This window comes from Salvelinus alpinus, chromosome 2, assembly GCF_045679555.1.
Source record: "Salvelinus alpinus chromosome 2, SLU_Salpinus.1, whole genome shotgun sequence".
Taxonomy (NCBI): Eukaryota; Metazoa; Chordata; class Actinopteri; order Salmoniformes; family Salmonidae; genus Salvelinus; species Salvelinus alpinus.
This window is the reverse complement of record NC_092087.1, coordinates 13,325,724-13,347,412: the sequence shown is the minus strand read 5'-3', so window position 1 is coordinate 13,347,412 and position 21,689 is coordinate 13,325,724. Positions and strand designations below refer to the sequence as shown.

Here is a 21,689-nt window from a genome sequence, read left to right as displayed (position 1 = left end):
GGTTGTTTCAGAATAAATAAGTTGTTTCTCCTTTTCAGGCACTATACATTTCTTTCTCCTTTTCAGGCACTATACATTTCTTTCTCCTTTTCAGGCACTATACATTTCTTGAATTATGCTTATGATGAAATGTTCATATTGTCAGTCCGCAACAAGTGATGGGTTGTTTAATGAATGTCAATTTTTCTACCATTTGCCAACTGTAAAATGTTTTTATTTTTTTTATTTTTTTTAACATGTGTATGCACTGTATATAGTTTATTTTCCGCTCTTATGACATACAATGTGATTTAAGGTGCAGCTATCAGCAAAGTCAGTGCAAGTAGTACAAAAGTGCAAGTGAAGGTTCACGAAAGTTAAAGGTGTTCATTTGGGGGGTGCTGTGGGACATTTTCCTTTAGATTTTTTTATTGCTTTTGAGCATGTCTGAACTTTAGTCATTGTGATAACACCACTTAAGTCAGTGTACAGTAAGATGAAGAAGTGAGATGGCCTACACTGAACCCTGGATAGAAGAGCCCACTGTGAGGAAACATCATACCTGTCCCATAAACCAACGGCCAAACCATAAATGTGGGAAGCAGCCCCTCTGTCACCACTACTGCTTACTTCTCACCAATAGACTTGCAGTTGTTTGTAATGCCACATTAATGTTTTTCTCGGGGACCCAATACCTCATTGTTCTGTCATTTGGGAACCGCAGCCTCATCCTAGTGGTTAGAGTGTTGGACTAGTAACCGAAAGGATGCAAGATTGAATCCCTGAGCTGACAAAGTACAAATCTGTCATTCTGCCCCTGAACAAGGCAGTTAACCCACTGTTCCTAGGCCGTCATTGAAAATAAGAATTTGTTCTTAACTAGTTAAAAAAAAAAAAGAGGACATATGACTCTGCTGTTGTCTCCCTGCCAAACGGGGCTGATTCCTAGGAAGTCATTACCGTCACCTGCTAACCAATGTTTCAAACAGTGTGTTACATAAGTCAAAACTGAGTCAATCAAAAAATAAACCTGGTGCCACATTTTCTGTTTCAGTGTTAATTTAATCATACAAATGTTCATTTATACATATAGGAAAAAGGCTTTAATTTGACATTTTCTCTTCTCATGAATACCACCTTGCTTAAAACTGCACCCCCCACCACCAAAATAAAAAAACGCAATAAAGCTAAGAATTAAACACTCTCTGGTTTCAGAGTAAAATGCAGAACAGTGAACACAGAGGACTAACATAATGCCCTTGACAAATACAGAAATATGAAAGTCTGGTGTGAAAGCACAACAGCCACAAGAAAACAGGGACTTTCCATCAGAAGAAACCATAAGATAAGACTCTTGTATGAGCATCTACAAGATCTTTAGTCTATGAATAACAACTGTCATCAATTTCCTTGTTTTTCATTTACTCATAACCTTGTGGAAATTGTGAAACATTGGAAGCGAAGAAATCTTCATTGCTTGAAGAACTTGACGGTAAATAAAATAAATTAAAATAACATTACAAATGGGAAACAAATTGCATAACATGATGTTAACTTGGTTGATACCATGTAATTGTAAACAATAATTAATATGACTACATCTCTTAATAGAGCGTTCCACTTTGACGCAGAGGAATTAATGAATTCCAGGGTTGAACCTGTCCTTTTGAGCATATGTACCCACTCTACTTAATTTGACAATCAAAACGGGACTCAACGTTGTCAAGTTTGGAAGAAAACTAAAACAAGGAGAATATATACTATTACAACAGACAATAATATCTAGATCCAGACAGCATACAGAAACTAAATCAAAATCACCACTTGTAAACATCTGAAGTGACATCGTGCAAACTGCAGAAACAAAACAAACGGTGCTGATATTGTCAATGGCTTGAGCAGTCACAAACGCAGAATTTATATACCTCTCCCTATGATGGGAAAGGGAAGTCTATTTTTCAATGTCTGTCGTGATGTGTCAGAGACCATTTGGTTTGGTTGTTTAGTTAATAGCACCATCTGCTGGCTCTAAAGAACAAGCTTTACCACTGAATGATCCATATCTGTGTCGTAAGTACAGTACAGCAAAGGCTTATTTACGGGGCAACTCATTCACAGGCCTGTATCCTAATTTCTGAAACACCTGTGGAGAATTATAATTTTTTATATTAGTATTATTTTGTTTAATCTATTTAGATACATAACCTACCTGGCCTACATATATAGGTCACCACAACTTCTTTACCAAAGTTGTATCCACCACTTTGTGTTTAGTAAAATCCAAAAGGAAACTATACACGTGCACACATGCACAATTCAGAAAACACAGACATGGATTCAAATCCTACAATAATAGCTCAACAGGCAAAATAGTTTTAGATGGCTTTTTCTCACACATTTCATTTGCTCAAGCTCACACACATCCATCCTTTTGCTAAGCTCAACCAGCAGTGCCTACCCTACACTAATGAGGTGTGTTGACAGCTAAAAATAATAATAAAACATGTATGTAGTAGAACTTAGGATTGATAGCATTCTTTATGTAGCATTCACTCATGCCAATCTTGAGAGGGTGCTGATAATGCTGGTAGGGTGTTCACTGGGATAGGTGCCTCCTTGTTCTCACTGTAGCTTGTGTTTTGGTGGAATGGGGTAGGGCCCAAGGGAGAGAGTTGTCTAGAGTCTGTATGAAATATGTATCCCTCCCCTCTCCAGTGCCCCTGCCGCAGGTCAGCATCAGCATGCCCAGGTCTGTTCAGCACCACCTGGCCTGGGTCTCCATCTGTCTAACTCTGGCCTAACGGATAGGGTCCATGAACACCCTGAGGGGAGAGACAGAACACAGTCAACACAATGTAAATGTATTCTACGAGTTATTATCTTTCTGTTATTTATCTATTTTTCTCTCTGCATTGTTGGAAAGTATTTCACTGTTAGTCTATACTTGTTGTTTACAAAGCATGTGGCAAATATATATTTTTTTATTATTATTATTTGCATGATAGGAGTTCAGTGAGGTGAAACGCTAAGAACATTCCCCATTCTAAGAGACAGGCAATCAAATGTGTTCTACACACTGCATTTCTAGCTAAACTTTCTCTAACATAGGACCTACACTAGGGAATTGGGAAAATAGTATATTATTTTACCTGCTACACTGGACGTGTAACTTTTTGCTGGCGTAAGCATAGCGTATAGAATAACTATCTTCAAAGTAATGACTCGGGACGTCGGGTTTGATATGAAAGCTTCTTTTAGTAATAATACTTGTTCATGTTACATTTACAAACTTTAGATTCTACAGAACAATGAATAATGAGTTGCTAGCGCAAAAGGTGTCAGGATAATCACCTGTCAATTGTCACTTAACTAGCGCGTTGTCTCTCTACTTCCTGTCGCAAGGCATTCTGGAACTTGCAGTCAAAAGCCTAATTCAATACTAACCAGTACAAAATATGTATGTAGTTCTCTCAATCTCCAACACACAAATTCTAATACAATTACAAACATCTTTAGATAGAGCTCGATGAATTAACTTAAACATTAACTCTGTAACCCATTAAAGTTACAACATCCTCCCCCCCGATGAACAACTGTGTTCATCATCCCAGACACCATAGACCCACTCCAATTCGCATACTGCTCCAACAGATCCACAGATGACGTTATCTCAATTGCACTTTACATTGCCCTCTCCCACCTGGATAAGAGGGGAAATAACTCAGACTTCAGGTCAGCGTTCAACACCATAGTCCCCTCCAGGCTCATCACCAAGCTAGGGACCCTGGGACTGATGGCGATGAGTCAGCCTACAGGAAGGAGATCAGAGACTTAGCAGTGTGGTGCCAGGACAACAACCTCTCCCTCAACGCCAGTAAGACCAAGGAGATTTGTGGACTATAGTTAAAAGACGGGAGAGCACGTCCCCATCCACATCCATAGGGCTGTTGTGGAGCAGGTCAAGAGCTTCAAGTTCCTTGGTGTCCACATCACTAAGGACCTAACATGGTCCACACATCTGCACAGTTGTGAAGAGGGCACGGTAGCGCCTATTTCCCCTCAGGAGGCTGAAAAGATTTGGTATGGGCCCTGGGATCCTCCAAAAGTTTGACAGCTGCATCGTCGAGAGCATCTTGACTGGGTGCATCACAGCTTGATATGGTAAATGCACCGCCCTTGACCGCAAAGCGCTTGAGGGTGGTGCGGACAGCGCAGTACTTCACTGGGGGCCGAGCTCCCTGCCATCCAGGACCTCTATATCAGGCAGTGTCAGAGGATGGCCCGAAAAAAATGCCAAAAGACTCCACCCACCCAAGTCAGACTGTTCACTCTGCTACCGCCCGGCAAACAATATCGGAGACATGGCCAACAAGCTCCGAGCCCGCTTCTACCCCCAAGCCATAAGACTGCTAAATAGTCCATTAAGGGTGCCCAAAATATCTTCACTGACCCTACGCACACTCACTAGATATACAGTGCATATACAGTGCATTCGCAAATTATTCAGAGTCCTTCACTTTTCCCCATTTTGTTACGTTACAGCCTTATTCTAAAATGGATTCTAAAAAATGTCCTCAATCTACACACAATAATGACGAAACGAAAACAGGTTTTAAGATATTTTTGCAACTTTATAAAAAATACTTATTTACATAAGTATTCAGACCCTTTGCTATGAGACTTGAAATTGAACTCAGGTACATCCTGTTTCCATTGATCATCCCTTTTCTCCCCAATTTCGTGATATCCAAATTGGTAGTTACAGTCTTGTCCCATCGCTGCAACACCTGTACGGACTCGGCAGAGGCGAAGGTCGAGAGCCATGCGTCCTCCGAAACACCACCCCGCCAAGCCGCACTTCTTCTTGACACACTGCCCGCTTAACCCTGAAGCCAGCCGCACCAATTTGTCGGAGGAAACACTGTACAGCTGGTGACTGAAGTCAGCTTGCATGCACCCGGCCCGCCACAAGGAGTCGCTAGAGCGAGATGGGACAAGGACAACCCACCCGGCCAAACCCTCCCCTAACCCAGACGATGCTGAGCCAATTGTGTGTCACCTGATGAATATCCCGCCCGGCTGGCTGAGAAACAGCCCGGGATCGAACCCGGGTCTGTAGTGACGCCTCTAGCACTGCGATGCAGTGCTTTAGACTGTGCGCCACTCGGGAGGCCCATTGATCATCCTTGAGATGTTTTTACAACTTGACTGAAGTCCACCTGTGGTAAATTCAATTGACTCAACCTGATTTGGAAAAGGCACAAACCTGTCTATATAAAGGTCCCACAGTTGAAAGTGCATGTCAGAGTGAGGTCAAAGGAATTGTCCGTAGAGCTCCGAGACAGGATTGTGTCGGTACAGATCTGGGGATGGGTAACAACATTTCTGCAGCATTGAAGGTCCCCAAGAACAGTAGCCTCAATCATTCATAAATGAAAAAAGTTTGGAACCACCAATAATCTTCCTAGAGCTGACTGCCCGGTCAAACTGAGCCATCGGGGTAGAAGGGCCTTGGTCAGGGAGGTAACCAAGAACTGGATGGTCACTCTGACAGAGCTCCAGAGTTCCTCTGTGGAGATGGGAGAACCTTCCAGAAGGACAACCATCTGTGCAGCACTCCACCATTCAGGCCTTTATGGTAGTGGCCAGACGGAAGCCACTTCTCAGTAAAAGGCACACGACAGCCTGCTTGGAGTTTGCCAAAAGGCACCTAAAGGACTCTCAGACCATGAGAAACAAGATTCTCTGGTCTGATGAAACCAAGATTTGGCCTGAATGCCAAGCGTCATGTCTGAAGAAAACCTGGCACCATACCTATGATGAAGCATGGTGGTGGCAGCCTCATGCTGTAAGGATGTTTTTCAACAGCAGGGGGGAGACTAGTCAGGATTGAGGGAAAGATGAACGGAGCAATGTACAGAGAGATCCTTGGTGAAAACCTGCTCAGGACCTCAGACTGGAGCGAAGGTTCACATTCCAACAGGACAACGACCCTAAGCTCACAGCCAAGACAACACGGGAGTGGCCTCGGGACAAGTCTCTGAATGTCCTTGAGTGGCCCAGCCAGAGCCTGGACTTGAACCTGATCGAACATCTCTGGAGAGACCTGAAAATAGCTGTGCAGCGACGCTGCCCATCCAACCTGACAGAGCTTGAGAAGATCTGCAGAGAAGAATGGGAGAAACTCCCCAAATACAGATTTGCCAAGCTTGTAGCGTCGTACCCAAGTAAACTCAAGGTTGTAATAGCCTTCAAAGGTGCTTCAACAAAGTACTGAGTAAAGGGTCTGAATACTTATGTAAATGTTATATACATTTTATTTTGCAAACATTTCTAAAAAACAGTTTTTGCTCTGTCATTATGTGGTATTGTGTATAGATTGACGGGGGAGGGCAATTTAATCAATTTTAAAACAAGTCTGTAATGTAACAACATGTTGAAAGAGTTAAGGGGTCTGAATACTTTCCGAATGCACTGTATACAAACCACTTACACACACTACATTGACACTCCCACACACACTACATACGCAAACACAACACAAACACACATACACACATTTTTACACATGATTTGCTGCTGCTGCACTGTTCTTTATTTTACTCGTATTATTATTATTATTTTCTATTCTGATTCCTAGTCACTTCACCTTGCCTTCCTGTACATTTCTATCTCAAATACCTCGTACCCCTGCACATTGATCTGGTACTGCTACTCCCCTGTATATAGCTCCATTTTATTCCTCATGTTACTTTTATATTTTTTAACTCGGCATCGTTGGGAAGGGCTCGTAAGCAAGCATTTCACAGTAGTCTACACCAGTTGTATTCGGTGCATTTGACGAATACAACTATATTTTATATATCCTATTGTTCTCGGGTGTGAGCTACCTGTCAATCTTGAAAATAGAGCCATAGCGCAATTCTACGCTGAACAGTACATGACTCTCGCAGAGACGGCGTGCTTACACACAGGTTTAATCTAAATGAATAGGAACATCTCACTCAGCAAAAGTTACGCGTCCGGTGTAACAGGCCGGTAAGGTTACAGCACCATTCTGAACGGGGCAGGCCCCTACATACAGCACAGCTGTATTTTTCAGAAAGATAGACAGTAAGTTGACAAGGCTGGAATAAAATGGATTGCTATGACAGAAGTAGGAGGTGATTTAGAGCAGGCACACACAGCTCAGAGGGCTATTGCACAGGTATATATGGTTGTGAACTGACAAAGGGTTATTATCGCATAAACAGGTAAATTAATAAAAGGGGAATAAACTGGGCAGATGGTGGATGTTATTGCTCAGTGAAAACCCCCAACTGACACGTAGGACCAGTTTCCCAGAAACAGATTAGGACTACAAGGTGCTTTCAATGGCGAATCTCAGTTGAGAATGCTTTTTAGTCCAGGATTAAGCTTAATATGGGTCTGGGAAACCCGTAGAGTCTACCTTTAGAGCAGGGGTGTCAAACATACGGCCCATGAACCCATTCAATTCGGTGGTTTGAGCAAACAAAATAGCACATTTTCTGGGGGTAGGCCACACAATCTCAATCAACACTGAAATTACTAAAACTAGGCCTCCCGAGTGGCGCAGTGGTCTAAGGCACTGCATCGCAGTGCTTGAGGTGTCACTACAGACCCGGGTTCGATCCCAGGCTGTATCAGCAGGCCCGTGACCGGGCGGCGTACAATTGGTCCAGCATCGTCTGGGTTAGGGGAGGGTTTGGTGGGCCAGGATTTCCTTGTCCCACCGCGCTCTAGCCTGCAAACTGACTTCAGTCGCCAGCTGGATGGTATTTCCTCCGACAAATTGGTGAGGCTGGCTTCCGGGTTAAGCAAGCAGAGTGTCAAGAAGCAGTGTGGCTTGGCAGGGTCCTGTTTCGGAGGACTCTTGACCTTCGCCTCTCCCGAGTCCGTAGGGGAGTTGCAGTGATGGGACAAGACTAACTACCAATTGGGAAGAAAAATGGGTAAAAGTACAAAAAAATATAGATGAAACTGAGTAGAAATGATAACGGAGCTACATTTACAGTCTCTTCACTCTGTCCAGCTCGTTAACAGTCAGGGAGCAGCAAAAAATCCGAAAGCGATGGAGAGAGTAATTTTTATGGTGGGGAAATATAACCAATTTTAAGTGCGGCCCTCACAGGGATCTTCCCCAATGCTGGAAGGGTGGGGTCTGAGTGAAAAAGTTTGGAAACGCCTGCCTTAGAGGAACTGCACAGATGCATAGAATACCAAAGAGCTTACGTGTGTTTTCTACATCTGCATAATGTGGTACGATGGAGCATGGTGTTACATTTTCCTCTACTACTATTGTTTTGCATAGGAGAATGGTGGAATTTTTAGAAGGTCTGTCTGTTGTGTCTGGTCACTAAGGTGACAGGTAGACTTACTTTTGAGCCAGGTGAGGGTGCAGTAAACACTGGAAAAATGTGTAACATTTAACCAGTGTCTAAATCACAACAATGATTTTCATAGATTACTGATTAACAATACTGATGGAGAAGAATTTATCTGTGCCACAATTCAGAGCAGAGATCTATTGTGATTTTTCCACACATACTGTAACTGTACAGTAGTGGCAACGTCTGGAAAACCTCTAACACTGTACTCTTTTGTGACAACAATTTTTTTATTTTGAATCAGAAGTTTCAAAGCCAGCCATGTATAGAGCACTTTTTACACACATCCAAACGTGGCACAGAAATTGAACTTGTGCTCCCACAAGTATCCCGATGTTTAAGCAAACAACAGTGAGGAGTGGACATCAGCTTATTTCGAGGCAAGCTAACTTTGGTTCATTTATTCATTCATACATACCTGACTGTAAGTCACTACTGATAGATTGTTTTGTAGCCCATTCGATGCTCTATTTACAGCATTGTGAGACAGTCCGTTTTCATCTTGCTGGATGGCGTCCTGCCTGCCCTCCCAGGCTCCTCCAGGCTCTTTGAAGTTGTTGTCGTCTCCGGCGTCGTGTTTGCTCTTCTGTGGCGAGGCAAAAGGGTTGAAGTCTCCCTCTACGTTGCGGTGCGGCTGGGTGTTGAACTCCGTCTCGAAGCAGGAAAGCTGCTGTGTCACGCCCAAAAGGCCACCCACCTCCACGCTGAGGATCACCCAGATGACGTCTGTGTGGACAGAGAGAGTGACACACACCAGGCATTAAGGGTGACTTGTTCTGTCCAGGAGACAGCATTGGTGGTAGTGATAGGAGTTAAATACCCAAAATGCTCAGTAATCAATAAATAATAATAGTAATAAACAGTTGCTTAACTTTATTAGGGTAATATCAAAAGTAAGTCAAGTCATTGTTTATAGGGGAAATACAAAACAGGTTATTATATAGACGGATGAAATTAATGACAAACAAAAGTCAATTGCCTACCGTAGTCCAATCCAGGAAATGACATCAATACGCTAATGCTATTTATTTTAGGCCTACTTTTTACCTTGGGCCTACTTTTTAGGCCTACTTTTAACAGGCCTACTTTTAACCTTGAACTAAATAGGGAGGACAAAATTAAAGACTGTTAGATCTTAATTTAGCCAACGAAAATGTATCAACAAAATGAAACAAAACACTTTTTGCATAGGTTATTTAAAGAACTGATTAAGAGGATTAAATAGGCCTACAATAATAATAATGATTTACAATAACAATAATGACTAAACAATTGATAAATACAAAATAAATAAAAGGTCGAAAATTGCATCAAACTTAAATAGCGAGATGCACACAGTCCATTTGGCCACGCCAGCGTCCTTATCGTTGTCCACTACAATATAAAAATTTGTCCCCGAGGACATTCCCCTTGTCGGCTTCTTTTCTCTCTACTCTTTCTCCTCTAACTTTCGTTTTACTTCAATGAAAAAGGACTTCATCTTAGCAATCAACTGTAGCCTAGGCCAAGGTTATTTTTACTCGCCCCTTCTCTCGCTCTCTCCTCAGCAGCAGGTGCATGCGAGGGAAGCAGCCGGAACCAGTTTCAGCTGGACATAAGCTGTACGTATTATTGAGTTGCAATTGGCTGACACAGATAACATGCTCCCAGTTCTCATCACACAAACACAAAATTAGGACAGGTCCAATTGGGTCCAGTCAGTAAATGCATTTTAATTGCACATACCCAAGACCCGTGGCAATTATATCAGACCCCACCAATATCTGGGACAAAAGTCAGAATTTAGGACCCAGACCCGCTACGGTCCCGTGTCGGATCTCAGAATTTCAGGTCTGTTGAAACCGTGAAGACCTGTAGTCAGCACACAAACATGCAGGTTGATGTTTAATGTTATGAGTCTTGCCCTTTAGGCAGAACTGAGCTGTTTCTGCTAGATGGGCCAGCAGCAAAGTCAAAATTGGCTATATTGTAAAAATTCATGAAAAGAAACATTAACTTTTTGGTCTTAATTAAAAGGTTAGGCATTAGGGTTAGCAGTGTGGTTAAGGCTAAGGATAAAATCAGATTTTATGACTTTGTGGCAGTGCCAGCTACTGACCACTCGGCAGAGCTGCCTCCAGAACAAGATCCATGTCGATAAACGCTAACCTGCCACAAACATGCAAAGGTTAACATGTGTGGATAATTTCTAGACTTGGTTACACCCTTATAAAACATATTGTCCACAAAACAGTGTGTCTGCGCCATTTGGACCTACCTCCATAAAACAGCCCTGTGGGTGTGCACATCCTCCATTGGCCCTGGTACATGCCGGGCGCTGCAGGGCTACGCATCTGCACACTGACGTCTGAGATCTCCTGGGGTTCTAGACAGCGCACTATCACTATGTTGACGTGGCCAAACTGGTCCCCTCCAATGTACTTCAGACATACCCCAGGTAGCCAGGAATCTGCACCTGTGAAAGAGAAAGACAAAGAGATTACACACGTTTACAGGCCAGTGGTTTCCGGGTCTTACATTGCAGTGAAGGTTTTTCTTCTTGTGTGACATTACATTGATGAATCATAGGTATGGTGATATGATGTAGATGTCTGAAAGGTAACCCCACCTGTGTTCTGTATCCTCCAGGTCTTTGTGAACGGTGTGTCGGGGGGAACAGACTCTCCCTCACCAATCGTCACATCCTCCACAAAGGACATGGCTGGTGTGTTAATGTTGGGACTCTCAACATCATAATAGGCACCGATGGCTGCCTGTAGATTCCTATTGTAATGGCAAAAGGCATTTAGAAGAGTGGGTGAATCAATGCCAAGTTTAATTAGCAACTATTCAAACCTGATCCAGTTCCTGAAACTACTCCAGAACAAGAACATTTAAAAGAAGGGGGAAAAATTAAAAGTATATCTTGCTGATAATGATTTTCCCTTGCAAGAATGAGTCGAGGTCATTTATCAGGATTGTTTTATTTTGTTCAGTGATAAAGTCTTGATCACTAGCCTAGTTTAGCTCACTACCGATTAAATGACGTCATCATATCACAAACACTTGTTAGGTGATATAAAATGTACGCCTAGAGCCCCATGGCGCAAGCTTTAACATTAGCGGTATATCTAGACCACAACTAGTTCACACGCTTACAACTAATGTTAGCTAGCTAACGTTACACAATTAACAAATCTGGTCAGGTTAGTTATGGTGAATATTTATGTTGCAATACGTCCTTTTGTTTTTAGCAAAGGTAGCTAGACTTAGTTAGTCACTGGTCATCTGTTACAATGTATCTCGCGTTAGCTACAGTTTCACATAGCTATGTCCTAGCAGCAATGACAGTCCGTGCAAAATATCGACACAAGAAGCTATACATGCAAGAGAAAAAGAGAGCCTCAGGGACTACTCAAAATGTACCTAGCTAGCTCCTATACAAGCTAGGCCCCACATCCCCGAACTCACCAGTTGCTCATGTCAAGGAAGAAAGCGCATCCTGCCGGGTTGACCTGGAACCCCAGCAGTCTTTGGAACTCTGAGATGAGGACGTCCTTGTCAGTGGTGCCCATGCAGTTGAATTTCTGAACGAACTCCGGGTCCAGGTCTATGTCCATGCCCTCCATTGGCAGGTCTCCCGTGGCAGCGACGAGGGGTTCTCTCCTAATTTAGTCCGAGGCCTTGTCCAGTCATAACAACCAGTTCAACAACAACAAGCGTAATACGCATGGCGGCGGGAGGGACAACGTTGGACGTCTGTGCAATCGAACGTCACCTTTCGTCACGGTGTGTGGACTAGAATTAGGAATTAAAATAATTAATTTAATAGGATCTCTATGTGTGGACTTTTGTTTACGTCACCTGTTGCTATTCGAATTATTATTTTCATTGGCTTTTCTTTAGTTAATGATAAAACAGATTAGGTCATTCAATTAATGCTATTCATCCGTCTTTTTGTAGTTACTATACTAAACAAAATATAAACGCAACATGCAACAATTTCAAAGATTTTACTGAGTTACAGTTCATAGAATGAAATCAGTCAATTGAAATAAATTCATTAGGCCGTAATTTATGGATTTCACATGACTGGGCAGTGGCACAGCTATGTGAGGGCTTAGCCCCAGCCACTTGGGAGCCAAACCCAGTCAGTTTTTCACCACAAAAGGGATTTATTTCAGACAGAAATACTCCTCCTCTGGGATCATTTATTTCAGCTCATGAAACACTTTACACGTTGCGTTTATATATATTTTTCAATATAGTTAGCTCTGGTCCATGGCACAGCTATATTATTTGGATTTCAGTAACTTGGTTAACCTGCTTTTTTGTATCCCACAGATACAAAAAAGCTATGCAAGCTACTTACCTTACGGGTGATACGTGCCTTACACATGACTCGCCAGCCTTTAATTTTCAGGTTTTGACGCACACACACACAAACTTTGCAGGTCCATCAACCTATTTAAATACCTCACACCCTACAGTAACCTGTGGATCATGAGAGAACCTTCATAAATCCGCAGAACGTTAATAACCTATTTATTCACACTTTATGTAGTATCCTGTAATACTTAGTCCATATCACATGACTCTGTATTTAATCTTAAGTTAGACCCCTTTAGTAATTTACAACGCATACATAAATGCCTTGTATCATATGACGCTGTATTTACTATGAAGTCAGACACCTTTGGTCATTCATAACACATACATAAATGCCTTATATGTGACCGACCGGATCGATTCGGTCTTATGTAGCAACATTTGAAATTGTGTTTTTTACATTGGATAAAAGTAGAGACTCCGAGCTAGAAAATAGTATATCATACACTACAGTTGAAGAACAATGAGAAAGGAATTCTGCTTTGAAAGTTGATAAACTGGTAACCTCACTTTCGAGAAAATGGCCTTTGAATGTCTTGGTAGACCTACTGGAGAGCTCTTCTTTGTCTACACACATTCAGCATCGTTCACACCTTCTTAAGCTTTAGCCCCACCCATCTCTTTAAGGGTTGATCCGAGCATTCTGTCCTAACAACAGCAGCCAAGCACCCAAGCTAACATGCTAGCTACTTCCAGAGACAAATGAGAGAGCAGCTCACTGACCATTTTACTCACCCTAGCAGAGCTGGTTAGGCTGTTTTTATGTTATCCAGAGCGTTGGTGACTGCAACTGTGCTGCTGGCAACAATTTATGCTTTTTGGCCAACGTTAACTGACACCGGCCATATTCAACGGGTGTTGAGCGTTCGTAAATTCATCAGTTATTCTGCGCTCGGGCACACTCAGGCGAGATTGCTCTGAAATCTAGGTAGATAGCCAGAGAGAATTTACCAGCTACGTCTATCAACAGCTGTCGCAATGACATCATGAACATTCTATTGAAATTGATACTTGCATAGTGGAGTCTTTTGTTAAGACATGTAGCTAGCTAACTAAACAATTAACCATAATCCCAACTCACAACGTTATTACTCTGCATGAATCTGCAGGTAGCTAACCAACCAGGTTCAATGTTAGCTAGATAACATTAGTCTATAACTAGCAAAGCAAAAGGCTCTGAGATACGAATAATATTACTACACAGTTCATACATGTAACGTTAATTAGCGAGCCAGCCAGCTAACATTAGCTAGCTAGCTAACAGTACACTTTAACTTGAAATGAAAATGACTTTCTGACAAAATTATAAACGTGTAATATCTGAAAATGTAGCTAGCTAGACTATCTTACCCATATACGTGGATGGACGCTTCTCCCTCTCTGTTATGGATGTCATGGTTGCTCTTAGTTTGAAGATGTAATCCAGGCAGGTGTTTTCTCCATCTCCTTAGCTATCATACTCTAATTCAACTGATTTCAAAACTCGGTCCTCCAGAACGTGGAGAGCAACCCTTACGCAGTTCTACTACGCAATAATAAAAAAATTAAGCCGCGTTAGACAGGATTACCTAAACATACTGACCAGCTCAAATAGACAGAAGCACTCTACATGGCAGAACAATCCGAACTCATCTCTCGACAAGTCCAGCCCACTCATTATCTCAGCCAATCATGACTAGCGGGAAGGTTGCTGGCTTTTTCTGTGGCTAAAGCAACTAGGCTCGTAATTTAACAATTGTATTCGTATTTACAGATGGCATACCATTTTGTTATTAAGGCACATGACAATTCACATATTCCAGAAGGCATTTCTGACAAAAAACGCATTTTGATTAAAAAAAAGTTTACTTTCAAATGGCTCTTCCATGAAGTAGTGACGCTTCGACATACGCCTAGTTTCCTGAAACGAGTCACATATCATATGATGCTGTACTCACTATAAAGTCAGTAATTCCTAACACGTACATAAAGGCCTAATGATGAAAACACAAATGTATTAACAATTAGGGAATTATCATTAACAGCTAAAACAAATACATATTAAAGACATGTTTAAACCATACGTTTCCTTTTATTTTTACATTTTTAAAACAATACAAATACATGAAGTTTCAAAAAGTCCAGCAATTTCATTACATTGAACATTACACAGGGCTGTGAATAGTGTAGCTTGACCCCAAGCTGACAGATGAATGGTTATTGCCTTTCTGCCTGCTGGAGGTACAGCATGTTGGCTCCAACCTTAAAAGTAACAACGAAGAAAGTTAGGTCTGTTAAGAAATGCCTTTGTCACACCATCTGGATAAGGCATTTCTGTGCAGTGCCAGAAACTAAATGGGGAGATGTGGAAACTGCATTCAATTCGTATTATTATATTCCTCTTTCATTTACAAATTTCATGACGTGACTATGAGACGTGGCTGTATATAGGGGGATTTTTATTTAGCTGAGCCTGCTAGCTAGCTACATTTGTGCTAGCTAGCCATTGCTGTGAAGTCACCGATATTATTTAAAATAATGATTGAGATAGCTACTGTCACGTTCGCTGGAATAAATGTCGGACCAAGGCGCAGCAGATGTTGAGTTCCACATTATTTATTAGAAAGTGAAACTAAGCAAAGACAAAAAACAAATAAACAATAAACTAACAACGAACCGTGACTACAGAGTTGCTACGTGCACTAACTCAAAACAAATATCCCATAAACACAGGTGGGAAAAACAGCTACTTAAATATGATCCCCAATTAGAGACAACGATTACCAGCTGCCTCTAATTGGGAATCATACAAATCACCAACATAGAAAATAAACTAGAACACCACATAGAAATAAATAAACTAGATCACCCCCAGTCACGCCCTGACCCACTTCACCATAGAGAAACAATGGCTCTCTATGGTCAGGGCGTGACAGCTACAGTATATAATCTAACTAAACACTCAACTACTACAAACTATTTTAAATTACAATAAATAAAGGTTAATAAAGCCGTGACAACAAAAAGACAACAGTCACACAGTGGCGGAATAATTCAACTACACATAGTTTGTTTCATCACAAAACCGGAGAGCAACATCTGTATACAAAGCAAATATTGCATGTACCGACAGTATATGACCTGCAGCATGGTCAAGCAAGTTAATGTTTGACAGTTTAGTAAGCAACTAATGATTTAGAACCACAGAGTTACCGCAAGTCAGCACAAAGACAACAGGAGGACTATTCCAGCACCATTTCTACTTAAACTTTTTAACATCATCAAATCACAAGGCTATATATGGTTAGTTTAATACATTGAAAACAAACGTAAAGAAACCAAAAACGATTTATTCCAATCAATGTTGGTGAATATCATGTGGCTGTCCATGGTACTGATTTCTGTATGTGTGTATGTGTGTATGTGTTTGTGCATTTTTTGGACTCACCCTAGATGTAGACTAGTTGAACACCAATGCCATCCTACTCTCCTTCATGTTGGCAAAACGGTCTATGGCTCTGTACTCTTTTAGTTTTAGTTTTCTTAGGCTACCTAGCTAAAATACTTGCTAGCCTGACTTCCTCGCATGGGCAACAATGAATCAGCCAAGTTAGCTAGCTAGTTTGCGTGAGCCTACTAGGCTAAATCCAGGCTACATATTGAATTTCAAACGTCTCAGGCCAGTGGCACAATATATGGATTTATGGTTAGATCAGAATCACCGTCATAATCATTGACCTGTACAGAGAATTAAGTCAAAACCACAAGTCCAAATCCACATCTCCATCCATGGCCGATTTAGCAAGCTAGCTACTGCAGGACATCAACATAAGCAGACCAGAAACAGACAGGTTTTCCTGACAATGATGACGTTTTGATTAGGATGTGATTTGATTGGTGTGAAGCCAAATCCAAACTGGCTTCACTTGGGGGTCATTTTGCTGCGCTAGGACAATCCACAGTTGAGCTCAGCTTAATGCTGATTGGCTAACAAAAATATAAATAACAATATCAAGGGAGGCCAAATGCTTGCTGGCATCAATCAATGAAATAATACAGTAGCAACATGTCATACTCTTTTGTTCCAGGCAGCATCAGATAGATTGGCAACACATACTGAGGAGCGCTCTGAAGATTTTTCCTGTGAGATTCAGCCACTTGCGAATCGACGGAAATTATGAAAACACAGTGTCGAAAGTAAAATTAATTAGAATTTTTTTATTGGTCAAATATTTAGGGAAGCCTGTCTTCCCTTGGCAACCATGACTACACTCCACTGCTTAAAGCAATAACTATTCTGGGTGCCGCAGTAAAAGTATTGTAGGGAATACTCAGTAGGGTCTCTAGAATGTATATATGGTGTCATTTCATAGGGCTTTGAATATTGAATACATAATCATCACATATGGCTTACTGCACTACAGAAAACCCGCTAACCAAACAACAGGGCAGGGCATGCTCACTGAATTAAAGGGCAACTACTATCTACTATCTAAGTAGCTTAGTTTTTTTTCCCAGACCTCAAAAGTCATCCCCTGATGGGGTTTAAGCACTTTTGTGAACACAGAAAATCAAATGTTGTTGTTTTTCTATAAATATTCTGTGTAAAAACAACTCAAAACCTGGAGAAAAAAATTACAGAGAAAACTGAATTTTGGGAAAAAAAGTAGGCAACAATAAAAACAAATACGGATTTTAAAAGGCCCTACCAACGTTTTTTGCTGTGCATGACTGCACTTTAGACTGTGTGTCATCCTGCAGCAAAGCATTTTAGGGAAGGTTGAGGTCAGGTCCAATATTGACTGTTCACCCAGGAGGGAAAGAAGTTGGCTATGCCACCTTTAATAAAGCAAAGGTTTATGTCATATTTGACATAGGTGGTTATGTCACATAGTTATGCCACATTTATGAACCCTTCATAAAGCATGACATACAGTTATAGATGATTTGTATCACATTTATGTAGTGTTTATGAAGCCTTTATAAGTTGCAACTCATTTAAAGCAGGACCGTATTGTGTCGTTGGCCCACTTTCACAAATCAAGTGGGCCACTTTGAAATGTTAGTTTTCTTTTGTAACACAACACAGTGGGGCCTAAATGCACTTGTGTGATATAAATGTAACACAAACAATATTAAATAATTCTTCCCCTTTTTCACAGTATCCAATTAGTAGTTACAGTCTTGTGTCATCGCTGCAACCCCCGTACAGACTCGGGAGAGGCGAAGGTCGCGTGTCCTCCGAAACACAACCTAACCAAGCCAAGCTGCACTACTTCTTGACACAATGCCCACTTAATCTGGAAGCCAGCCGCACCAATGTGTCGGGGGAAACACTGTACACCTGGCAACCGTGTCGGTGTGCACTACACCCGGTCTGCCACAGGAGTCGCTAGTCCGCAATGGGACAAGGACATCCCTGCCGGCCAAACCCTTCGCTAACCCGGATGACGCTGGGCCAATTGTGCGCCGCCCCATGGGTCTCCCGGTCACAGCCGGCTGTGACAGAGCCTGGACTCGAACCCAATGCTAGCTGCAATGCAGACCACTCCATTCGGGAGGACCTCTTATACAACATTTCTAATATAATTTCTATATTTTCTTGTCTTTCTAAGGTCCTGTGGAAAAACAAAAATCTACTTAAAGAAGACAAATGCTGTTGCTCATAGGGAGTGTTTAAAGACTGGTAAGACCAGAGACAGATGAGCTGGGGGACTAGTTGACCGGGATCGTTGATAGCCAGCAACCCCTGGAAGGTATCCCTGATGATAACCATTTGGACAATTCAGATGGGGGACCATTCCAAACCTCATTTGGTAGGACACTTTCATTCAACATGTGTCCCCGGACTGCAGGGAATATGTAATGTTGTCAATAATATATTGCAATCTCAAAATAAAAATGAAATAATGTTGTCAAATGCAGCAATGTAATCATTTTCTAGAGGCAGATGATCACCATAGCTTGGAGGGGACTTGAAGTTCAGCCCGCTATAGGATGAAGGTCAGCCCGCTACAGGATGAAGGTAGGCCCGCTACAGGATGGAGGTAGGCCCGCTACAGGATGGAGGTCAGCCCGCTACATCTGCAGCAGCCAGGAGGGAAGATTGTGCCACTAATCCGGACCGAAGGACAAAGACAAAGAGGCTGAGCATGCATAAGAAACTGGCCATGGAATTTCATGGGAGCAACTAATGTATTTAAAAGAAGAGCATGATATGAAGATGCACATCCTTCATGTTGAGCTGTCTATGAAGGAGGAGAGAAACATGAAGCAGCAGCAGTACCAATGTTCTTCATGTTGAATTGTCTATGAAGGAAGAGGAGAGAAACATGAAGCAGCAGCAGTACCAATGTTCTTCTCGAACCAGCACCAGTTCGCGGTCCCGATAATTCCATTTGTGAATTAAAAACATTTTTGTTACCAATCCAGGGCTATTGTTTGCTTCAATCACTTGAGCTATCTTTGTTGTGAGAAGTGCTGCATAGCCAAAGCATCTCAGCGGGCTAGTCAATTCCTGTCATTGTCTGCCTCAACCATGGGATCATCTGGGTCATCCTCATCTTCAATGCAAGGATCTGGGCAGCCATGCTGTTTGAGGTCATTGTGACACACTGCTGTTGCAATCGTGACAATTCAGCAATTTCTTTATTGAAAGCGCAATGTGTTTCTGAGACCCTAGAAACGACTCCTCTATACACCAAACATCCACTCCACTACACCTCTGGTGCAGATATGAGCTTGGTTGTACCATTGTTGCTCAGGTCCTATTGCATGAAGATAGCGGGTGAACAAGAGGTTTGTCTGTGCATACCCACTGTCACCAAGTATGATTCCCCTATGTTGTCCTCCTTCAAGCCGAGCATACAAAGAGAAGTTTTGGAAAATCCTTGAGTCATGAGTTGCACCTTTACAACTTGCCTCGATGTTGGAGAATTGCACACTGGGAGTGCACACACGTTGTACATTTATTGAGAACCAGTTTTTAAGATTCCTGTACTCCTCAGCATCTGCTGTGGAGGGACACTTGATGAGAATATGGCATTCCCGTATTCATAGAACCTTATTGTTGGCTTGGGCAGCAGCATCAGGGACCTTTATGTAATTGTATTTCAGTTCACATATAGCATTGCAGACTTTGTGGAGTATTCTGCATATAGTCGGTTCACTTACACCACACAAATCTCCTGTTTCACAATGGAAGGTTCCAGATGCCAAAAAAAGGTAATCAGTACTTGTACGGAAGGAATGATGGGTTTTCCCAGAAGAGAGTCAGATTAAAGCCTTGGCTCAAGCAAACAAATGTCAACTACATTTTCTTTGTACATACCGAAACGGTCACAGAAATGAATTTAATTCAAATCCTTCAGTGGGTTGCTCTTGACTATAACCACCCTTCTGTCTGGCCTTGGTTGTGCTCTTTGATCGTCATTGAAATAGTCAAGGTAATCCCTTTTCCTCCATTGCCAAGGTCAACCTGGGGGCCAACATCGGTGAGAAAGACCTACTGCAGCGGATGAAAACATAAAGAGAATGTGAAAGACTACTACCAGAAATGGATGGAGGAGCAGGCACAGAGCCTCATCGATACAAAAAGCAGGGTTGGGTAGGTTACTTTTTAAATGTAATCCGTTACTAGTTACCTGTCCAAAATTGTTATTAGTAACGTAACTTTTGGATTACCCAAACTCAGTAACTTAATCTGATTACATTCAGTTACTTTTAGATTACTTTCCCTTTAAGAGGCATTAGAAGAAGAGTAAAATGTATGTTACCAATTGAACGACATCTATTGCAGGATAAGTAAATGTTAATGTTTATATAGCTGGCCATATATGGATGTTACATTTGACTTTATGTTTTTTTTTATGTAGGCTTCTTCTAACCCATCGCTTTCTATTACATATAATACAATTAAATTATATCTTTACATTAATAGATATAATTTAAACGTCCAAAATGGATGTAGCAACTACAGATGACCTCTTTAAGTCTATCAAAAGTGTGCGAGTTTGAGCATGTGTCCATTCGGCCTATGGATTTATTTATTTTATCAGCATGAATTAGATTGAGCAATAACAGCCCCACTTTTATTCCATAGGATGGGATCCGCACTATGCAGCTGTTGCCAGAACGCATTTTTCACTGGCTGTCCACTGGTTTGAAAAACAATGATTGATAGGCAGCTTAAACTTCTTGAATTCAACCATTATTCGGTTCAAATACACATTTACATTTGTGAACAGCTATCCACAACAACCACAATCCGTAAGGCGCAATAACTAAATGAGAGAGCAGCAGTGGGATTCACATCAATGCGCTATGTAGATATCAATAATAAGTGATATCCGTAGCGCCGTAGACTACACAACTGCTGTCATTCGTACCTCCAAGTGTTTATTCAAGTTGGATAATCTTTGGATGCCGACAGCAGTCACACCATTGGAAGACATAGCTTGGACTGTAGCCTACAAAAGCCTATTCCTGAGCTATGTTCGAATACCCGTACTAACATACTGTATACAACATACTTAATGAGTATATACTACATACTATATACAATTAGTTAATTTTACTTACTATAAATGAACAGTATGCTTTCAGTTGAGCGTACTAGCTCTTCACCTGTCTACCGGAAGTTGATGCTGTTGCTATGCGACCTCTTGCTAGCTAGTTAGCATAACAAATTACTAGTTAGACATTCGGGTGTGTTAGAAAGAGGAGGAAGGGAAGCGCTACTAAGGTACACAATAGTACATTTTGGTAGACAGAAGGTGCTCTTTGGTATAAGTGGTGAATTAGTCATCAAAAAGAAAGGAGGACCAAGGCACTTCTTAAATTCAATATGGAGTGCCAGAGTGCGCTCGTAGATTCAGAACGTTGTCAGATTGTCCATTTGTAAATTCAGAGCGTTTCGCTCTCGGAGTGCACACTGGACGCTCAGGCCGAGAAGTA

General features: G+C 41.7%; 1 protein-coding gene across 2 annotated transcripts; it reads right to left on the bottom strand.

The window, feature by feature from the left end:
* Positions 1–1,020: 1,020 nt before the first annotated feature.
* Positions 1,021–12,188, bottom strand: LOC139542562 (protein ILRUN-like). Of its 2 annotated transcripts, XR_011668519.1 has the most exons (6): positions 11,838–12,188; positions 10,996–11,150; positions 10,645–10,842; positions 8,806–9,113; positions 3,680–3,788; positions 1,021–2,801 (listed from the first exon to the last, which is right to left on the bottom strand). XR_011668519.1 is itself a non-coding variant. In XM_071348154.1 (5 exons), the coding sequence occupies exons 1-5, from the start codon at positions 11,993–11,995 to the stop codon at positions 2,766–2,768; spliced, it is 855 nt and encodes a 284-aa protein (XP_071204255.1). In that variant the 5' UTR covers positions 11,996–12,188; the 3' UTR covers positions 1,021–2,765. The 2 variants fall into 2 exon arrangements, 1 of the variants encoding a protein (XP_071204255.1); XM_071348154.1 differs by lacking the exon at positions 3,680–3,788.
* Between the last annotated feature and the right edge of the window lie 9,501 nt (positions 12,189–21,689).

What these genes read in the sequence shown, in the direction of transcription:
- LOC139542562 (XM_071348154.1), bottom strand. Translation starts at nt 11,995, where the DNA reads ATGGAGGGCATGGACATAGACCTGGACCCGGAGTTCGTTCAGAAATTC. An exon ending in CACAGGGCTGTTTTATGGAG is followed by an intron (nt 9,114 to 10,644) that starts GTAGGTCCAAAT and finishes CTGTCCACACAG; the next exon opens with ACGTCATCTGGGTGATCCTC. An exon ending in CAGTAGTGACTTACAGTCAG is followed by an intron (nt 2,802 to 8,805) that starts GTATGTATGAAT and finishes CTCTCCCCTCAG; the next exon opens with GGTGTTCATGGACCCTATCC.